Source organism: Apteryx mantelli, unplaced genomic scaffold, assembly GCF_036417845.1.
Source record: "Apteryx mantelli isolate bAptMan1 unplaced genomic scaffold, bAptMan1.hap1 HAP1_SCAFFOLD_40, whole genome shotgun sequence".
NCBI lineage: Eukaryota > Metazoa > Chordata > Aves > Apterygiformes > Apterygidae > Apteryx > Apteryx mantelli.
This window is the reverse complement of record NW_027118755.1, coordinates 1,357,127-1,377,858: the sequence shown is the minus strand read 5'-3', so window position 1 is coordinate 1,377,858 and position 20,732 is coordinate 1,357,127. Positions and strand designations below refer to the sequence as shown.

General features: G+C 50.7%; 1 protein-coding gene, 1 long non-coding RNA gene and 1 pseudogene across 2 annotated transcripts in view; all 3 read left to right on the top strand.

Annotated features, from left to right (window-relative positions):
- The first annotated feature begins 1,884 nt into the window (after window positions 1–1,884).
- LOC136996504 (SUN domain-containing protein 3-like) overlaps window positions 1,885–20,732 on the top strand; it is a 512,910-nt gene continuing 494,062 nt past the window's right edge. The window contains exons 1-2 of the mRNA XM_067317431.1: window positions 1,885–1,921; window positions 2,345–2,516. Coding sequence (XP_067173532.1) covers window positions 2,505–2,516 — 12 coding nt within the window. The 5' untranslated portion in view covers window positions 1,885–1,921; window positions 2,345–2,504. The remainder of the gene's footprint in view (window positions 1,922–2,344; window positions 2,517–20,732) is intronic.
- Window positions 4,325–5,242, top strand: LOC136996505 (uncharacterized). Its single transcript, XR_010887565.1, has 3 exons — window positions 4,325–4,452; window positions 4,937–5,029; window positions 5,159–5,242. It is a non-coding gene; the product is annotated as an uncharacterized lncRNA (long non-coding RNA).
- Window positions 16,732–17,654, top strand: LOC136996513 (olfactory receptor 12D1-like; annotated as a pseudogene).

The window sequence follows — 20,732 nt, the reverse complement described above, 5'->3', positions numbered from 1 at the left end:
GTGATGTTTCCTCAGCGCTTTGTGCTCCAAGTTGTGGGCACTACTGCAAGGTAAAGCTGAGGGAGAATCTTTTCTTGCGAGTGGGGGGAGAAGTGTATGGGCGCAAGCACCGATTGGATGGTGGGCAGGAGAAAGAGGTGTGAATGATGTGCCTTCCGTCTGCAAAGAATCGCCTCTACTGCCATAGGCAGGAAGCACGGCCCTAGCTTTCCTTGGCACTGCTTCTCCTGTTCTGGAGTTAATCCTCCATCCCTAGCTGCTCAGTTCCAATGCTCGCCCTCCCGAATGCCCCATTGCCACTGCGGGTGAAAACTCGACCACTGGCTGGAGCTCGTGCGGGAGCAGGCCACTTCCCAAGTCAGGAATGGCAGCTGCAAGAGCTGCAGTCGCTACTGCTGCTCTGGAGTGTGCTTAGGAGCTGCAGAGCTGCAGCCAGCTTCAGCCTTCTTTTCCTCCGTGCTCCTCCATAGGCAAATGAAGGCTTGGAAGACGGTTCTGCTGGTGCTGCTTGCTCTGTTTTGCTGCCTTTTTGGTGAGTGTCTGTAGAGGCTGCAAGTAACGGTGGCTCTTTACGAGAGACGCAGTGCTTCCTTCTGCCTGGGTCCACATAGACGGCTGTGGCCAGAGGAGCGCAAGTAGGAGCAGGAGGTCCCTGAGAGAGGGGTGGCCCGCTTGCACGTGCCTCCGAGCAAGGGGAGTGGGGATGGGAAGAGGGTGCCTTGCTTTTGCCCAGAGCTGAAGCCAGTTCTCCTAAGCCTGGGGAGAGGCAGTGGCTAGCCTGCCCTGTTCGCCCCACGAAGTGGAGAAGCTTCCTTCAGGAGAAAGGAGCATGTCCCGGGGAAGGACTCTTCATCTGTTCGGAGGCCCCTCTTCCATCGTTCTCTCTTGCCAAGAAGAAGAGTGGAGAGACAATGATGGCATGTGTGCCCGACCCTCGGAGTGGAGCAGGCAGCCCTGTGGAGGGAGGCAGCTGGTTAAGGTCTCACGAAGCGCTAAAAAAGCCCGGGAGATGCCCAGGGTTGGCTTGCCACCCTTCCCAAGTAGTCTGCAGCCTCAGAAGCGCTTGCATGCCTGAAGCACTGGAGCCCTGCTTGCACACAACTCTTCCGGCATGAGCAAGTTCCAAGTGTAAATAGAGCTTTGGTTTGTGACTGACAGGTGTTTACCACGTGGGGCTGCTTGATGGCGAAAGCATCTGGACGAGCAGAGCAGCATCGAAGGCCTGCATCTTCTCCTCTTTTAAAGCTGTCTGCCAGCAGGTGACCTTCTGAGTGCCTCAAATGAAGGCTGCTTCTGGCAGCCTTAGCTCAAGGGCATCAAGTGCGGCTTTGTTAAAAGTGCCTTTCTTTCGGGGGCTAGGGCAAGGTCCACGAGCCACATTGCCAGGTCTGTCAGGTGAAGGTGAATTGGTCTGGGCACCAGACATAGCAGAGAGCTGAACATGCTCCGCTGTTCTGCAGGTGTGGGTCTGTAAGTTTCTGCAAAGCACTGTGTTGCTTTTGAGATCTTGAGTCTTTTGGTTTGGCTCATTCTTTGCCCAGCCGTTCAACGTAGCAACCCCTAAAAAATAGGTGTGTGTGTGTCTGATTAAGCAAGCAACTTGATAGTAGAAGGGCTTTTTAAGAATCGATCTGTTGAATTGCAGGAAATTTCAAAGGCTAGATGCTTCTCGAATAGCACACTAGGCAGTGTGAATTGTGTTCTCTTGCCTGGCAGTCTGTCATGATCATTTCCCAGTGCATGATAGGGGAGTAGCGGAGTCCCCGGAGGCACGGTGTCTGTGCCTGTTTGCTTCCCGTTGCTGTAAAGGCCGTAGAGCTTCATTTCTGCAGCAGGCCTGTTAGTGTTTGGACTGAATGTTGCCTTTCTTGTCCCTCTAGGAGGAGTTTCCTCTCTCTGGCGTGCACGTGAAGACGCAGAGGTAAAAATGATTTCCTCTTGACTAGATGATGCTCTAGAGGAGCTCCAGTCCCGTCTCACACCATCTTCACGCGACACAATTCCCACAGCTCTTCCCCCACTGCCCTGTCTGCCTTTGCGCCTTGCCTTTCTCGCCGGTGGTCAGCTCTATGTCGAGGTGCCTTCGAGGCCTGGAGCAAGCCCTGCGTGAGCCCCTTAGCTAGGGCTGGGCTGTTGGAAGCTCCACCTTTCTGCTGCTTGACAAGGGGCATAGGGGTAGTCGCCATGCTGCAGCTGCTTCTGCAGCTCTCAGCCACTGATGGGAGTCCAGCCACCTGATGCTGCCAGTCACCTCAGGGAGCTTTGTTGCCTCTCTCCCATTCCCGTGGCATAGCAGCAGCCCGCCAGAACAGTGGTCTCTGTCTCTGTGGCGCACTTCTTCCAGGCAAGCGGATGAGGTGTTAGGAGCAGTACTCGGTGAAATCGAGACCCTCCAAGGACAGCTGCGTGAGCTCCAGGAAGTCCTTCACGCTCTGCGATGGAGCACAAAGGACATTGCCCGGCGCGCTCTCGCCGAAGCCCTGAAGCAGACTGAGCTCCCGGGCATGACAGGACGGGTAAGGGGCCATTGCAGGAGGCTCTCGTCAGAGATTTTTTTTCCGCAGCCCGGCACGTATGCTAGTAGGGTTCCCTGCCAGAGGCAGCAGAAAGGCTTGTGCTGCTGCAACAAGTAGGATGGGTCTCTGCAGTTGCTTCTTCTGTGGCTGCATGCTCCTTGCAGGGCAGCAGAGGGCCGCAAAGGGAGTTGCACTTGTCTTCAGCTCCTCTTCCTCTCAGTCTAGGTATCATCTCTGGTAACAAACTGGAAGGACAGTCCCTGCAGCCCCTATTTCCACCTGCTGCTGATGTGGCAGCCAGTTCTCCGGGAGACCTTGTAACGCAGCTGCCTGAGTGGCGCCTGGCAGCCTTGGGTTCACGTTGGCTTTGCTGACGCAGGGGCAAGCCGCTGTTCCAGCCAGGGTTGCTGCTCTCCTGCTCTGGGGAATGCAGTTGGAAAAGGGGCTGGGTCATAAGCGCTGTGGGCCATGAAGGCTCTCTCCTGGGCCGTTTGCTCGGCCTCCTACGACCCCTGTGCAGGCACTGTCAGCACAAGTGTTCTGCCCTAGAAAAGGTGTCCTTCAGCTCCAGGAGGAGCTCCTGCAAAGCAAGGAGGGAGCTGGTGGCGAGCCAGAGAGAGGCCGCTGCCAATGGCCTGCCCCTGTGCATTGTAAGAGGAAGAAAGACGTTGCCGCAACTTCAGCTTTCGGAGCGCTGGAGTGAGCAGCCCCGCTCTTCTGATACTGGCCAATGAGAGCCGAGCAAACCTGGGAGCTTTTCAGGGAATTGCCAAGCTCCTTAGGGCAGAGTGCAACAGCCAAGTTCACCTTAGCTGGCCCAGTAGGGGAGCTGGCATGTGCCTCCTTGCCGCTAATACCTGCTCTCTTTTGTGTTCCTTGCCAGGATGCTCAGAAGTTAATCGATGAAGCACTGGAGAAGCTGGAATATAACCAAGTCCAGATGCCGGATTTTGCCCGCAAAGCATCAGGTGCGGCTCTAAAGGCACAGGAAGAAGCAAGCCAGGGCACCTCCTGTCTATGCTTAGGCCTATGTTAGCTTTCCTTTTCCACGGCCCATTAGCACAGCTGAACGAGTCCCTGCTGTGTGTTGCAGGGGGCTCACGCAAGGAAGACAGAGGTGACTATCACTGCCGGAGATCTAGGAAGACATAGTAGCATTTTTCAAGTTGACAGTGCAGTGCAAAGAGGCATCACGGTGGCAGTGTTCATTAGGACACAGCTATGCGGGCATCCCTTGGTTCCTCCTTGGGGAGCCCTATGTGGAGTCCATGGAAGTAAGAGTGGAGGGAAAGGAGGCAGGTAGCAGGGCTGCGACTGTTCACATACAAGACGGTTGTTCAAGAAGTCCTTTTCTCTCTGAGTCTGCCTGGCGTTCATGCATGTCAGGAACTGAAATAAGTGTCGTAGGGGAGCGTCTCTGTTGCTTGTGTGAGGACAGGTCGGCAGCCTGCGTGGTTCCTGAGATGCTCCGGATAGATCACAGCCCTAGAAACAGATGCAGTCCTCGAGGGAAGGCAGGACTTGATGGGTGCATTCGTGTTTCAGGGGCTACCATCGTGCATTCCAAGACTTCTGCCTCCTTCCGCAATACCAAAGGAATACTCTACTGGGCTGGGCTGCCATTGCTGCACTCCATGAAGTCTCCTGAGGTTCTCCTTGAGGTAGGGCCAGCAAGAAACAGAGAGCAAGCAAGCTGGCGGGGGGGACCAAATCCACTGTTGAGAGTTTCCCTTTGCCACACGAACAGTGTGCATTGTTCTTCTTTCAGCCTGCAAATCAGCCAGGAAACTGCTGGTCTTTCACCGGGAGTCAGGGTCATGTCTTCATCAAGCTGCCTAAAGCAATCTTTCCACGAGCTGTTACTCTGGAACATATTTCAGTGAGAGTGTCCCCTGGAGAAAACATCTCCAGTGCTCCAAAGGACTTTGCTGTCTATGTAAGTGGTTTCTAGAGTCGGGGGGTTGTGAGGAGCATTTCTAAGCCTTGCAGCAAGGGCAGCGGTGGGCGGGTGAATAGAGGTCCCGCAATGCCGGGAGGGTTCTCCCAGGCCTGTGACTTCCTCCGAGCCTGGAGAAGAAACAAATTGCTTTGAGTTACTCCATTTCCTTTACACTCCTTTCCTTTGTGGTGTGCACTTGAAGCAAAGCTTCCCATTTCGGGGGCCACGCGGTACTAAACGAGCCCTGAGTTACGGGAGCTGGCACACTGGCTCTGCCACGACTCCTCCCAAATAATGAAGCTTGCCCCTACTTGCTCTTTCCTCCTTGGTGCCAATTCTCTTTGCTGCACACCCAAAGTTGCTCTTCCCAACACTGCCACCTAGGCCTCATTCTGGCCGCTTCGTTAGTTCCCCTAGGGAAGCTGCGTCTTCCCGCTGCGTACCTCACTCTCTTGTTTTCTCCCCCCCCGTCTTTGTGTAGGGGATGAAGGCAGAAAACGAGGAGCAGGGGCTGTTCCTAGGAGAGTTCACGTACATGGCTGCAGAACATCCCTTTCAGACTTTCCAGCTGAAGGTACGGTGAGGAAGAGGCAGGAGAAGCGTAGGAGAGGAGGAAGAGGAGGAGAAGTGTAGCTGGCAGGGGAGCAGCTCTAAGTAGTCAAAGGATAGAGAGGAAAAGACAGCTGCTTTCTTCTCATTTCAGAACGAGCGCTCTGACTCCATACAATACGTGAAGCTGGAGGTGCTGAGCAACTGGGGCCACCCGCAATACACATGCGTGTATCGACTGAGGGTCCACGGTGATGCGGTACCCACCGAAGAGGACTCTGTGTGGCACTCTGCTGGAAACAACAGAGTTCACTGAATAAAGCCTGCAAGATTTGAGCAGCAGTGGTGATGGGCTACTTAGTGTGCCTTTCCTGCCTCCTTTTGAGGCAGACTGCTCTGTCCTTGACGGCGCCTCTTGAAATCCTTCTTGGCACTCTGATCGACTCGTTGCCGTAATTAAGATGTCACCCGCAGAACTGGCTAGGCCTTCGCCAGTCCTTCCAGCATTTTTCGCGCACAGCGAAGGGCTATTGCTGGAGAATGAGGAAAGCGGGGAGGAAACCGGGGAAAGCAAGAGAGCTTTCCTTAAAGTGTAAATGCAGAAATGCTCCTAGACTCGGAGGACAGTGGGAGAGCAAAGCAGCAGTTTGCCAGGCCATTTTAGCGAGCCACTGCTGTCCCTGGTTCCTTATGCCGTGCGTGACGTGACACGTATGGGCTGCAGGAGGTGGTTTCAGAGGTCAGAGGGACTCCCTGACCAAGGTCTTTTAAATGTTCCACGCATGGACTATGGAGGGTGGAATGCTTCATACCAAAATTTACTTCTTTGAAGATAGTTGATGTTACACTAGATTCTTGCTTTGGCAGAGTGATACAGCAATGCACTGCAATCACAAGACAGGTAATACGGGTCTCAGTTCCACTGAGCCTAATGCAGCAATTGCAATGGACAGTTCAGTCACAATACCGATGTGATTCCCGTTACTGCTCTCTAGAATATGCTCACTATCGCGACATAGCTGTTTATCTAAAACAAAGGCCAGCCCCGGTGCCCTTGGTGTTGAGATCAAGTCAGCTTTCTGTGCAACAGCTGTGGACAGTCACACCCTCCATGATCCCCTGAACTTCATGGGCACATCACCCTTGCCCATCTCCTCTGAGCCTTCCTCCATCGTAGGGCTTTATTGGTCAGTCACCTTCCGCTCCTTGGCTCAGACCAACAGTTAACGATTCCTGCTGTTGCACAGTGAGCTTAATACACTCACCGTATGAGTGACCAGCCCTCTTGCCTGTGCACGGTGAGGGTCAGAACACTGAGATATACACACACACACACACACACACACACACACAGATATGTATATATATATATGTATGTGAATGTGGTAATTTACAATAGTTTAGTATGTGATTTAACTTGAGGTGGTATTTCATTCATGCGTACTACTGGATTTTTAAGAGAAGAGATCCATATCAAGGTTACAACAAGGAACACTACAGTGACGATTAACAGCATGAGCATAGGATGTAACATTAGTCCCAGTACTGGTTTCTACTTTTGCTAATCGAACCAGTTCATTATTATCATACATCACTTCCACGTCTCTCTCTTCGAAGCGTTTTCCAGTTTCAGACAGATGTTGAGTAACCTTGGTGTTTTGTTTGACAAAGTTGTCTAGCTGATGGAAGGCTTCTGCAAGTGTTACTGAAGTACTAAACGCTGCAAAGTAAGACATCGTCTGTTCAGTCAAATGAGAAGCTAACCCGTAAGTCTGCTTGGTGATTTGGTCGGAAACATATGTCACCTTACAACGGCAAACGTTGCCAGGTCCAAAATTTACATCGTCTTCGAAGTGACTAGCTTTGAGGGTGCGTACACATGCACATCCCAAACCGTTGTCATAGCCTCGTGCCTCCTTACCATGGCTACGTTGCTAGATGCAGGTACCAGGTGACTGTTTCATACTGCGTAACTCTGAAGCTCTAGGCATGCTAGGGCAGGTCCGTCCTCGACTGCATAGCCAGTAGGTGTGAAGTTTACGAATCTCAAAAGTGTCATTAGTATTACAATGCAAACGATCTCCTGCCACTGTAGGAACCCGTTTCAGTCTACTGTCAAATCCACGTGCAGCTTCCCATCCTGTGTTGCTACAAATAGTTCCATTTAGATTAACTTTCGATCTGAGGGTCGGTGCAACACTCTTGCCTCCTACCAGGAGCTTCAGACAAGAACGCACCCAAACACACAATTCTCGCAACTGTAACTGCTACATCCTAAAGGAGTACAGCTAAACCAGCAGAAACCAGCTGAAAGCAAGGTTAGGAACAAGACACCTTTGTCAAGCAAAGGAATGAGCCAAGCCGAGACCATATCTGGAAAAGGAGCTCAGAGTTCATGGAAAAGGCACCTCTTCAGCAAGCACTAGGGACCACCAGAGACCCCCATAGAAGCCCCCTGGAGACTCAGCCCGCATGCGTAATGACTATGTAAATATGATAATTAGTTCCAGGAAATGGAATGAATATGTCTAATCATTCCGGGAAATGTAAGGCATATGTATGTGTCATCGAAATCGCCTTTTGGTAACATATGTAACAAAGCACTAGAAACTTTGGCTAATGCAACACGGGGCGTGCACGTTGGGCGGAGCGATCCCCCGTGCACCCGGCACCGTAATGAAGAGAATGCCTGCTTCTTAATACTACATTGGTGTACTGCCGATTTCGGTGACAGTAGGGTAGGGCGATAGGACAATATTGTACTGTACTGTATCATCTACTTGCCAAGTTTCACAGAGTACTTTGCCTTCCCTGACCCTGGCAAACTGTTGTCCTTTTGACATGGACCGTGTCATTCTTTGACATGTACCGTGTCAATCTAACATCGCTTGGTGCACTGCAAACGCTGGAAAGTGCCATCAGAAAATGCCCACGAATACCTTCGGTATACGAGCTAGGGAAAACAACGACAACAAGCATCCAACAGCCTTCTCACTTATGGCCCAGGCAAGCCGCAGGGCGAGCAACGTGGGATACACCTCAGAGCGCGGCGCGCTGCGGCCGCAGCCCTCCCGCTCGGGGGCACAAGCGAGCACGGCCGGGGCCGGGGCCGGGGCCGGGGCCGGGGCCGGCAGAGGCGCGGTGCTTGCTGCGAGCAGCGTAGCGGCGGCTGCGGGGTGCGGGCGGCTCCTTGACGGCGCTCCTCATCCCGGGGACCTGCCTCAGGGAGAGACGAGAGCGAAAGCCGGCCCGGGCTGCGCCCCCCCACCGCCGCGCGGCTCCGCGCCAGGCAGCGACGCCCAAGGGCTGCGCGCTCCTCACCGCCGCGGCGGCCCAGCTCCCTCGCGACCCCTCCGCGCGCCGGCGGAACCGACCGGCCCCGCGCGAAGCCGCTCCAACCGCCCGCCGTCCCCATGGCGACGGCGGCGGCGGCTCGGGGCCGGTCGCCGCCCCGCCACGCCCCGCCCGCAGGGGGCGTGGCCTGCGGCCAGCATGCCCCGGAGCCGCGGCGGGGAGGCGCGCAAGCCCCGCCCCCCGCCATGTTGCCTGGTGGTGGCTGGCGCGGGGGGGGTGTCGCGGCCCCGGCCCTGGCCCCGGCGGCGGCGAGGGCCAAGGCGCAGGGCAGCCCGTCCGCTGCCCTCCTCAGGCAGTCCGTGTGATATGTGCTAATTTGTTACATCAAAGTAAGAAACAGCCTTGGGAACAGCCTGGATTGTAAAATGTGCTTGTTACATCAGAGTGAGAAACAGCCTTGGGAACATCCTACATCCTGTGGTGGGGGCATGTACCCCACCTGAGATAACTGAGTTGAGCCAGCGAAGCGGCAATGTTAGTTTAGATAGCCTAATATGGCGATGGCGAGGTCACACAGTTGTAAAATATATGCGTGACCTGAGGGTCGCCACTCACAATGCAGAGGAAGACTCCAGCCTTCATCCCCACGACCACCAGAGGGCTGAAGAAGACCCCCTAGCAGCAGTCGGCGCAACCGCAGAAGTTACAGGAAGTGCCACGTATACCCGGAACTAGAGCCGCATATAAGGAGACTGTGAGCAGGGGAATTTTGCGCGCCGTTGGTGGAGCAGAGACTCCCCGGCCGCCCAGCGCTGTTTTGCTTACTTGTGACTTGCTCAATTATTTTATTAAATTGGAATTAATGCAACCCAGTTAGAGTGGTCATTACGATTTGTCACATTTACCTATAACACCAGCATTGCACCCTTGTGGCAAAGAAGGCCAACACCATCCTGGGTTGCACTAGGAAGAGTGTCGCCAGCAGGTCAAGTGAAGTGATCCTTCCCCTCTACTCAGCACTGGTGAGACCACCTCTGCAATGCTGTGTCCAGTTCTCAGCTCACCAGTACAAGAAAATCAGAAGGTCCACCAGCCTAACGGCTGCTCAGTAATCAAAGAACCAGAATGAGAGGGAGAGTGCCTGGGAAGAAGAGGTGTCCCACCAACCAGCATGGGCCCAGACACAGACTGGTTCCACCACCCTGCAGACAGCCAGGATGCCAGGCAGAACGAGGTCTCTGACAGCCAAAGGCAGAGGTGAAGGATGCCAGGCAGGACTTCATCAGCCAGAAGACTTTACCCAGTTAGCTCTGCACTAGCCTCCTTCCCCACAGCCTCTGTCTCTTCCTGGCACACCAGTGCAGGCAATGAGAACACCTTTAGTCCTGCCACATGGCTGGGCCCTTGAGAGCTTCCACAAAGTGCACTGTCGCCACAAAAGGCAGTCTCTGCTTCTCCCACACCTTCTCCACATCACCCCGCCCTTCAGTGTCCAGTAGCACCGGAGTGTGTCCAGGCCAGCAGGTCTGAGGCACGCACCACATCCAGATACCTTTGGTATGGGCCTGCATGGTGAAGCCCAGGGAGAAACCTGTGGAGAGGACGTGAGGGGCTCAACAGTGTTAGATAGAGAGCAAGAAAACACAGGCACCCTGGCTATCCAGAGCTGGGACCTGCCTGGTTCACCACCTCTCTCACCCATGCTCTCACGAGCCACCCTGTTCATGAGGTGGGACTTTCCAGTGCAGTACAGCCCTGTGATGGCCACTACCACCACAGGCTGCAGGAATTCTGACAGCACCTGCAGGGTCTTCTGCTGCACCACCAGCCCCTGCCTCTGTGGTCTCAATCAGGCAAATGGGCAGCGCCATGCAGATTCCAGATGCCTTTGCTCATGACAAACACAGCCAGCAGAGGGGACAGTGAGACAGGCTGGTTAACAGGGTGTCGATACCCATAGTCCAAACAGGAACACTCATTTTCATCCTACCTCATTTTTCCAAGCAAAACATTCTTTGCACCAGCTTCGTTCTAACTCACCTCCTCCTCTTGCCCTCCTGCAAACGCTGCCATGGAGGCAATGCTGACACTGAGCAGAGGGGCAGAGCCCCTTCCCATTTGTCTCATGACAGAAATGCTCAGCTCAGCTTCTAAAAGCCCACGGCTTAAAGGCCCAATTCTGCTACATTCAGTCAGGTGATGGGGGCAGCACTCCACGCTATGCCACTAACAGAGATTTGAACTTTGCTAGTTTGCGGAGTGGCTAAAGAAGGGTGCCAACAAGGGTGGGGAACAGAGCAATGGCTGCAGGCAGGGACCTAGGACAAGAGGATGGATGGGAGAGAGGCTCCCGGCGCAGACACACCAGCAGGGAGCAAAGGATAGGTTAGGACACATGGTTGAAGCTTAGGGGAGCTTAGTTAGTTGAGAGCTGAGCTGGAAATCCACAAACAAATGGCTTACGGGGTAAGGGGGTCCAAACTCAGGGGCTGAGCACTTAGGAGAAGGGGTTTGCATGCAAAGACTAGGGGTGTTGAGCCCAGGGTCCCAGCCATCTCTTCCCCTTGCTCCATCTCAGGGCAAACCCAGAGCAGCAACTTTGGACTTGTTTCTATCCCCACCTGCAGCTTGCTGGGATGAAAAAAAGTCATTCCCCAGCTTGAGTGCCCCTAACTGCTTGCATAGGGGGATGGAGGGGAGGAACTGGGGAAAGGGACTCACCTTCACCTTCTCTGGGCTGCAGCAGCTTTGCTCTGCCCTGGCTCCTGTCCTGCCTTCTATGCTGTTGTGTCCTTGGCCAGCCTCTCTCCTCCTCTTCTGGGAGACAAGGCTCAGATAGAAAATGAAAGTGAAAGTCAGACACTGGGAGGGAGGAGGGAAACCCGATCCAGGGGCAAGGTGTGCTGTGGTCAACCCCTTCCCTGCTGTATCCATCAAGACACATCCCTCTCCCTGAGGCCCCCACATCCGTGTTGCACACAACTCCCTTCTCTGCTTCAACCCCGCCACATCCATGCAGTGAGAAGACACATGCGCATACGTGAATACGCCCTCCTTCCCCTGTGACAATCCAGACCTATTCCATGCAGGGTACCCCGTGTGCAGACTCCCACCCCACACATGCACAAACTTTCCTCTGGCACAACTCTGAAACATCCCCACACGGTGTGTGCACACGCCCCTCCCCACCTTTTTCTGCCCTAGCCCCATATGCCCCACAACGGTTCCCTCACCTCCCCATCCCTACAGCCTCCCATATCAGGTCCTCCCATCTTCTCTTGGACCACCGTTTACATGCTTCCTCTTCTCTTTCATTCACAACATACTGTATTCTCCACAGCAGGTCTCTCTCACACACCCCTACTGTCCTGACATGGCTCCCAACTGCTCCTCCATGTACATATGCTCCCCAAATACTTCTCCCCATGCCCCTCATCAACATGCCAAAACCCTCATGCCCCTCTCACTTACAGGTGTGCCACAATCCCCAGATACACCACAGTTCACCCATAACCCCCTCTCCCCAACCTGTCCCTGTATTCCCCCATGCAGACGCATACCACGTTCCCCTCAGTCATGTTCCCTCTCTCCCGCCTTGCACAAGGACATGCACCACTCACACACTGACATGCTCCTCATCCCTCCGACAAGGAAACCCCGCCCCCCCCATTCCCTACTCACACCTTGTCTCCTCAATCTTACCTCTCAGAAATGCTCTGTCCCCCATTTTCCTCATACATGGATGCCCCATGCCCTCCATCAGAAATGCCCTGTCCCCCATTCCCCTCACATACCCATGTGCTGTCCCAGCTCCCCTCACACACAGGCATGAACCGTTCCCCTAGCACACAGACAAGCCCCACCTCATTCACCCCACCACCATGGACATGCCTGGTCCCCTTTTCCCTCCACACAAGCATGCTCCCCTGGACATGCCCGATCCCCTCATACACAAGGACAAGATTTGTCCCCCCATTTCCCTCACACCCCCACATACCTCATCCTCCTTTTCACCTCCAACAAATGGGGATGCCCTTCCCTGCCCTGCCCTCATACAAGTTTGTGGCAAAAAATATTCAAACTTCAGTCCCTGGGAAAATCATGGAACAAGGCCTCTTGCAACACATTTCTAGACACATTAAGAATAACAAGTTAGTTTGGAACAATCAGCATGGATTTACCAAGCATAAATCGTGCCTGACCAACCTGATAGCCTTCTATGATGACATGCTTCGATTTATGGATGCAGGAAGAGCAATAGGTGTCACCTACCTTGACTTTAGCAAGGCTTTCAACACTGTCTCCCACAACACGGTCTCTTCTTGTATTCAAGTTAGGACGTTACAGTCTGGATAGGTGGGCAACTTAACTGGTTAAAAAAACTGGTTGGATGATGGCACTCAGAGGGTCATGGTTAGTGCGTTGTACTCTACTTGGAAGCCAGTAATGAGTGGAGTAGTGCAGGGGGTTATCTGGGGACGTGTCCTCCTTTACATCTTTATCAGTGATCTGGAGGAGGTCATGGAATGCAGTCTTCTCAAGGGCAGCCAGTCAATATGCTTAAGGGCAGAGCTGCCATTCTGAAGGACCAGGAGAGGCTAGAGGAATGGGCAACAGGAACCTTATGAAATGCAACAAAGACAAACACAGAGTCCTGTGCCTGGAAAGGCAGCACCCCTTGCAACGGCACAGGCTGGGGACTTACTGACTGAGCAGCAGCTCTTTGAGGAAGGACCTGGAGATCCTAGTGGACAGCAAGCTTAACAAGAGCCAGCAGTGTGCCAGGAAGTGCAGAAGGCCACCAGCATGCTGGGCTGTGTGAAGAGGGGCATAGCCAGTTGATCAAGGAAAGTGATTATTTCCCTTTATTCAACACCTGTTAGACCACATGAAGGATACTGTGCCCAGTTTTGACCCCCTGATACAAGGAAGGCATTGATCAGCTGGAGCAAATTCAGCAGAGAGGCACTGAGATGGCCAGGGAGCTGCAATACTTGTCCCATGGGCAGAGGCTGAGGCAACTAGGCTTGTTCATCCCGGAGAACAGGCAGCTTGAGTGGGGGGACCTGATAACAGTCATCCAGAGCTTTCAGGAAAGTCTTGAGAAGAACAGAGCCAAGCTTTCCACAGTGATGCATGGTGGGAGGATGATAGACAGTGGTCATAAGTTGAAACCAGAGGGGTTCCAACTGGATACAAGGAGAAACTTTTTCAGTGTGAGAACAGTCAGGTATTGGAACAAGTTTCTCAGAGAGGTTATGAAGTGTCCATCCTCAGAGGTTTCCAAGACCATCACGGATGTTCTTCATCTTCCCGTGTGAGTGCTTCAGCAAAGTGCTCTAAGTTCCTGGAAAGGCTGGCTTGGCTGAGGCCAGTGGTAAATGCAGCCATGCTCTGGAAGGGGACGATAGTTGGGATGCTAAGCACAGTGCAGATTTGCACCTTGAGGACAGCAGTAGTGGATCCTTTTGCTGCAAGACCCTAGAGTCCCAAGAGGCACTACAAGGGAGGCAGTACCTGATGGCGTAGAGGTCATCACTAACGTCCCTGTAGCTGGACCTGGGTCTTTATATACACAAGCCTAGAAGGATGACTAGCCACTGCTCTGCATGGAGAAGGAGGTGTAGGGCTTTTTCTTGGGCTGGAGCAAACATGTCAGCATGTGTCCTGCTTTGTGTGGGTCCTTTCTGCTAACCTTCCTCCCTCATTCCTCTCACACCACCTCCCTGCTTCCTAGGTCTGGGCCAGCCCTGTCTGTTCTTAAAAACCAGACTGCTTCAGCTTTCCTTACCAATGTTTGGTCTCTCTCATAATTCTCCCTCTTACTTCGGCTTCCTTCCCAGCCCCTTGCTACACAACACAACAACTGCTTCTTCATTGACACAGTTCATCTGTAAATCCCACTAGTGACTTTTCTGCCTGACGCTACTCCTTTAATCACTCACTCTGTCTCTCTCTTTTCTCTTCTCTCTCTCTCTCTCTTCTCTAAGGACAAGAAAGGGCATACAAGTCATGGAGAGGATTCTTGTGTGTAGTGAGAACACCTGCGGAAGATCTGGCGAGGAGTCAGTGACTGGCAGAGTGCGTGGTAGCAGGCCCAGCGTGTGGAACTACACACTGACCAAATTCCCATCAGGGCCAGGCATTCATATTCCATTTTGTCAACAACGTCTAGCTGCTTCCTGGGCAGGAGCTACTCAAGGTTAGCATGGCTGAGCTAAGGAAATAGTTCTAGCAGATTTAAGGAGCCCTTAGGAACGAGTCGAGTCCTGCCTGGATGTCTGACCCATGTGTCTGACCCGTGCCTCCAGCAGCCTCCCGTCAGTGACCCCTCCTCGCAGTTCCCAGGGCTTCTCATGCAGCTTGTAGTGTAAGTAAGTCCTTTATTAAACCTATCCTGTTTAACCCCTTATGAACCTTGAGTGTCTCTTTCCACCAGTATCCGACCCTCTCTTGCCTGCCTTGCGGTCACATTGTGATATCCAGGAAGCCTTAATGCAATCTCAGTGGATATGGATGCCCATATCAATGTAACAGCACTGTTGTCCATGGAAGCATTCACAGGTGACTGGCAGGATGGTATTCCAGGCACTGAGGTCTTGTTGCACTGTGCCATTGTGAGAATGGAAAAACTTCACCACATGAAGATGCTTGCTTACAGGCACTTATGTGCAGTAGGAGTCAGGGGCTGTAAACACCTTTGGCATCCTCAGGGCATTGATGGTTGTCAAGCTGAATTACACTCCGGTGCTAGGACATCTGAAACAACACTGCATTCCTACTTCTAGAGCTGATTTGAGTTTCTGAATGATTCTAATAAGTTCCTGTTTGCCTTCACGCGTGTCATATCCATTCGTACCACAGACTAGCAACAAGTGCCTGTCTTATAACTAAAATATTCACACATAAATAGTCTCATGTATGTTATCAGAGGTTGTATGCTGCAGTTTTGAATGAGAAACTACAGAGAAATGCTTAGATATCACCAGAGTAATCCTAAAGCCTTTTTGTAGCCTTAATCATCTTGGCAACCCTGTGCACAGAACAGCACTGAGAACAATGGTTCCAGTACAAGTGTTCAGGTAATGGACTGAGTCATGGGTACGAGATCTTATATCAGCTTCATCTCTGAAGCATACATATTCTGAAAATGCTCCCTGAATGCGTGTGTCTACCATTGCATTATCGGGTGCTATTTTAGGTATTTGAGGTCTTAAAAAAAAAATCATAGTTTGTTATCTCCATCTTTAGAAGTTAAAAATACATAAATAAATACATAAAATAAGGACTTTAAGGGGGGCAAAAGTTGTTAAGTCAGAGACAGAGGTGAACTGTGTAGTTGTGTCAGGTCCGATGAAGCCATGATACCTACTCAACTTATTATAGTTGGGAATTTCAAAAAGATGTAACAAACTTGTTGGAAAATTCCCCATTAAAACTGTTAGTCTTTCTGAGAATTAGGTGTTATAACGTCACATATTTAAAAAAAATTTTTTTTTTTTGATTCTACACCTTCCTCCTGCTTATGAGAGCTTGCTGTACAAATAATCATTACCCATATTAACAGGATGTGGCTAGAAGAAGAGGGAAACTAACTGTTATTTTATCAGTGATCAGTTCAACTCCCCACAGCATCATTAGATTTCTGTGTCCCTAAAACACTATGCCTTGATGTTTTCAGAACTGAAGTCCCATAAGATTCAGAGGCTTGATCCCAAGAGGAGTTATCAGAGAGACAGAAATTTTCCTTTGCTGGAAATAAATGTGATATTGTTTCAGTGGCAGAGAGTACTGTATAAAGGTTTCATGACTCCACTGAACAGCCAGAACTCATCCTCTTTGAAAGCAGTGTATTATATGTGATCTACTATACTACTATAGTTCTTTCAGCTTCGGGGGAGATGCAGTTTGTTCAGCTAGGAATTGGAATGAAGAAACCAATATTACAGGACCCTTCTTTGATATAGAAAAGGAAAACCTGCAGGATTTCAGAGTAATCTTCATGTAAACATTAGGTAACCAACCTTCCTTCCTTCCTTCCTCCCTTCCTTCCTTCCTCTGTTCCTCCCTTCCTTCTTCCCTTCCCTTCTTCCTGCCTGCCTGCCTGCCTTTCTTTCTTCCTCATAATTTTCTTTGCTTGCTATTCTCAAACATGTCATTCCTTTCAGTGAGCTGGTACACAGGTGGCAGTTCCAGCATCAGTATTGACCGCATAGGTTACAACAGTTCCAGTATTTGTTGAAACATCTGGGGTGGGAAATCAAGGAATTCTTTTGTGTCCCCTTCCAGACTCAGTATCTGATCTTTGCCATTTAAGAGGCAGCATCAGCTGATGATGCATCTTGTGGAAGAGGGGGCTGGGAAATGGATATAGCAGCTCAGGACAGAAAGATAGCAAGTTATTGCTAAGTTATTCTCTCTTTCCCTGCAGGGATGGATAACCAGACAGAGGTGAGGAAGTTCATCCTCCTTGGCCTGACCAGCCTTCAAGGGCTACAGAAATTCCTGTTCATGCTGTTCTTACTGCTGTACCTGTCTACCTGCTGGGGAATATGGCAATCATGATTGTAGTGGCATGTGAACCCCGGCTACACACCCCCATGTACTTTTTCCTCTTCAACCTCTCCTGCCTGGATATTTTCTTCTCCACAGTTACCGTACCCAAGATGCTGGCTGGGTTTCTCTCGGGGCACCAGGGCATTTCTTACATTGGCTGCCTAAGCCAGCTCCACTTCTTCTACTTCATCGGAAGCAGCGAAGGTTTGCTTCTGGCTGTCATGGCCTATGACCGCTTTGTGGCCATCTGCAACCCCCTGCGCTACACCCTGATCATGAGCCCACGGGCCTGCCTGCTGCTGGCTGTAGCCACTTGGACTACTGGCTTCCTTCATGCTCTGATGCACACAGTCATGACCTCCCGGCTCCATTTCTGTGGCCCCAACCACATCCAACACTACTCCTGCGACATCAAGCCCCTGGTGAGATTGGCCTGCAGTAGCAGCCAGCTCAACCTGACTTTTCTCAACATCGTCACAGGGACTAATGCAATAGGCCCCTTTGTCTTCATACTTTTTTCATACCTATACATTTTTTCCTTCCTCCAACTGAAAGTCCAGTCCAAGGAGGGAAGGAGGAAAGCCTTCTCCACTTGCATCTCCCATCTCACAGTAGTGGCCTTACTCTATGTCCCTGTTATTTTTAACTATGTGCCACCTTCCTCAGGGAGTTCAGCCAGCTGGACAATGATAGCCACGCTTATGTATAATGTTGTCACGCCAGTCCTCAATCCTTTGATCTACACCCTGAGGAATGTGGAGGTGAAGCGTGCCCTAAAGAGAAGACTTTTCTCCAGAGAGTTACTAGCACAGAAAATGTTTTGCCTTGCAGCTTGTGTGGGGTAGTAGGCAATGGACAATGCAATCAGAGGAGCTTTTGGCTCAAGAATGTGTTGTGCAGAAATCTGCTTTTCACTGCCAACAGCCTGGGTCCCTTCAGAAACACCCTACGTACTGGGTATGGTTTCATCTCTGCTATCTTGGGCATTAGCAGTACTAAAAGATGAACATATATTGGTGAAATAGCCATTCCCATTCATCTAGCTGGAAAAGAGAAGCGGCTCCAGAGAGTGATACTTCAATAAAAACACCTTTATTAGAGTGATTTACCCTCAAATGTCATTTGATCTTTCTTTTTTTTCTTTTTCTTTTAGGCAGCTGAATCGCACCCCCAGTCAGAGCTGTCAAGAGAAGTCAGGGCATGATTCATCTTATCCTAAAGCCTATAGACAAGGAGGGATTCAGTTGTTTCTGTGGGATTCAGTTGGCCAAGTACAGACATCTGGGATCACACCAGCCAGTTGAGTGATCCCCAAGACACTGTCTTTAGTATTTGAGTAGAACATAGAATCAAAGGTACAGGCAGGAAGATGTAACGAGCCTTTAGCTGCTGACTGAATACTCAGGTCAAGCCTGTGGAGGTACACCATGGTCCATGAGATAGATTGACTTTGTGATTGTTTAACCCTTTAAGATATTGACCTTCTGCAGTAGTATTAATGATGCCTTTCCAATGCACCTTAACCAGGACTCAAGTTTTTTCTTGCAGCTCGAGTCTTCACATCCCATTTGTGAGTGCTGTAGGATCTAGGTGGAGAGACAAGGGTGAGTGGACTGGGCCCAGAAACTGGAGTCAGACCTCAGGTGATACTGGCTCTTGTGTCTGTGGTGCCAGTAACTGGGGCAAGAGAGGGTCCTAGCATCAGTCACCGGAGCAGGACCATGGGTTGTTGGGCCAGTGTACTTGAATATCAGCTACTGAGGGTGGCCAGGGTGAGTGGAGTGAGGGTCTCAGCAGCTGGAGCGGGGATCACAGGTCATAGTGCCCATTTACCTTGGCAATAGCTGCGTGGGGAGGGGGACAGAGTGTTTGCATTGTCCCTTAATCTGCTCTGTGTGTGTGTGTGTGTGTGTGTGTGTGTCTGCGATACACACTCAGCCTCACTACTGGTTGAATTTGCAAAGAGGAGAGCAGCAGCTGTGCTTGGGATGGAGAGGCCTCCCCTCCGTGCACCAGGCTGGGCTCCAGTGCCCAGAAAGGAATTCTTGCATCCCAAAGCCCGCTGGAGGCAGCGTCTTTATAACATCCCGCAACAAAATTACAATTTTGTAAGGGGGTCGGGGCACAGAAAGTTGACTTTTGCATTGGAGATACCATTATGTCAATATCTAAAGAACCACATGGCCAAGACACAGTTACTAGTTGAAGCAGCATTGTTCACTCATGCAAGCTTCATAATAAAATCCTTTGCCTATTTGCTAATCCTAATCACAAAGACCTTGGCAACAGGCAATAAGATTTTGCACCCATTAGAAAACTAAACAATATAATTCTGAGTCAAAAACATTGATTTTTTTGTTCTCCACTCAGGAAACTGGCCAGCGTCTTGGGCATGACAGTGGAACATTGGCAGATTTCCCAAGCGGAAGTACATGGGTTATCAAAGTGCAAATCAGCCACAAACAGCACAATGATGAGGATGTTCTCAGACATGGTCACAATGTAAATCATGAGGAAGACTAGAAAGAGCGGTATTGACATTTGTAAAGGTTTCCAAATGCCAGTAGGATGATTTTCCTGACCTGGTTTTAATGTCCTCATTCATTTTTTTGTCACGAATTGCACCTAGAAAAATGAATAACAGATTAAAAGTCAGGAAAAAAGCATTAATGGGAGCAGTTCTACATGTATTCTGTGTTTGAAACACACTGTGGTGTGTTTCATTCAGTGAAGATCAAAACTAAAGAGGACTCATTTTAAAAGAGGTATTTGATGGGGGTGACGGAAGAGTGTGAATTGTCCTCAAGGTGTTTCTCCTTTTGCACTTACTGCAGGAAGGGTTTTTATGATTTAGATTCAGAAGAGCAGACCCTCACTCCAGCAGGAGTCAGGAGACTGACTCCTGAAGGATCCATCTCCCTTACCTTCAGACATCTCCAGTACGGACATCCACAGCTGGTGTTGTTGTTTCAGGTTCATTTTACGAATGAAAGAGGACTTGCCGCCTGCCTAGACCCACTTTTCTTGTGACACCTGAGATGCCATACAGTATCTCCAGGGGATGGTAAGTACAACACAAGGCAGACCCTTGGCTTGTGGAGCAGAAAGCGGAGGTCAGACAGAAAACCTGGGGGCCTCCCTGATGGTACAAGATTCCTATGTGTGGACAAATAAATTGTACTGCATGTACTGTAACAGGAGCTTTGGAGGAATAGCTCACGTGTGCACCCATATCCTGTAGACACATAAATGCAGATAGGTGAACCTGGTTGTAAAGCCCACCGCTACCTCAGGAGATGAATCACACCTGAGATATGACCAATTCTATCCATTACCTGCACAAAGGCAATGCAAGTTTTGGTATAGATATCTATACGTTAGAAATCTGATTTTGGGTGGATGAATCTCCCATCAAAGCCTGGAGAAAATAAATACCTTCTTCTTTTTGAGCATTTAGCTACCATGTAACTTACATTACAGCAATGTTAACACTTTGGTGTTCTACACACAAAACAGTAGAAGAGGATGTTATTGATTCAAAGCATTTGCAATCTTGGAATCATAGAGTAATTGGAGGAGACCCCCAGAAGTCATCTAGTCTAAACCCCTCCTCAAAGCAGGTCTAAGAAGATGAAATTGTTAGGGATTTGTCTGGTTAAGTCTTGAACACCTCCGAGGATGGAGGTTCCATGACCTTTCTGGGGAACTTCTTCCAGTACTTGACCACCCTCATTGTAAATAATAATAATGATAATAACAAATTAAATAAAAACTTATATCTAATAAGAATTTCCCATGTTCCAACATGGGTCCCTTACCTCTTGTACTATCACCGTGCACATCTGAGATGAGCCTGGCTTTGTCTTCTCTGTATCTGC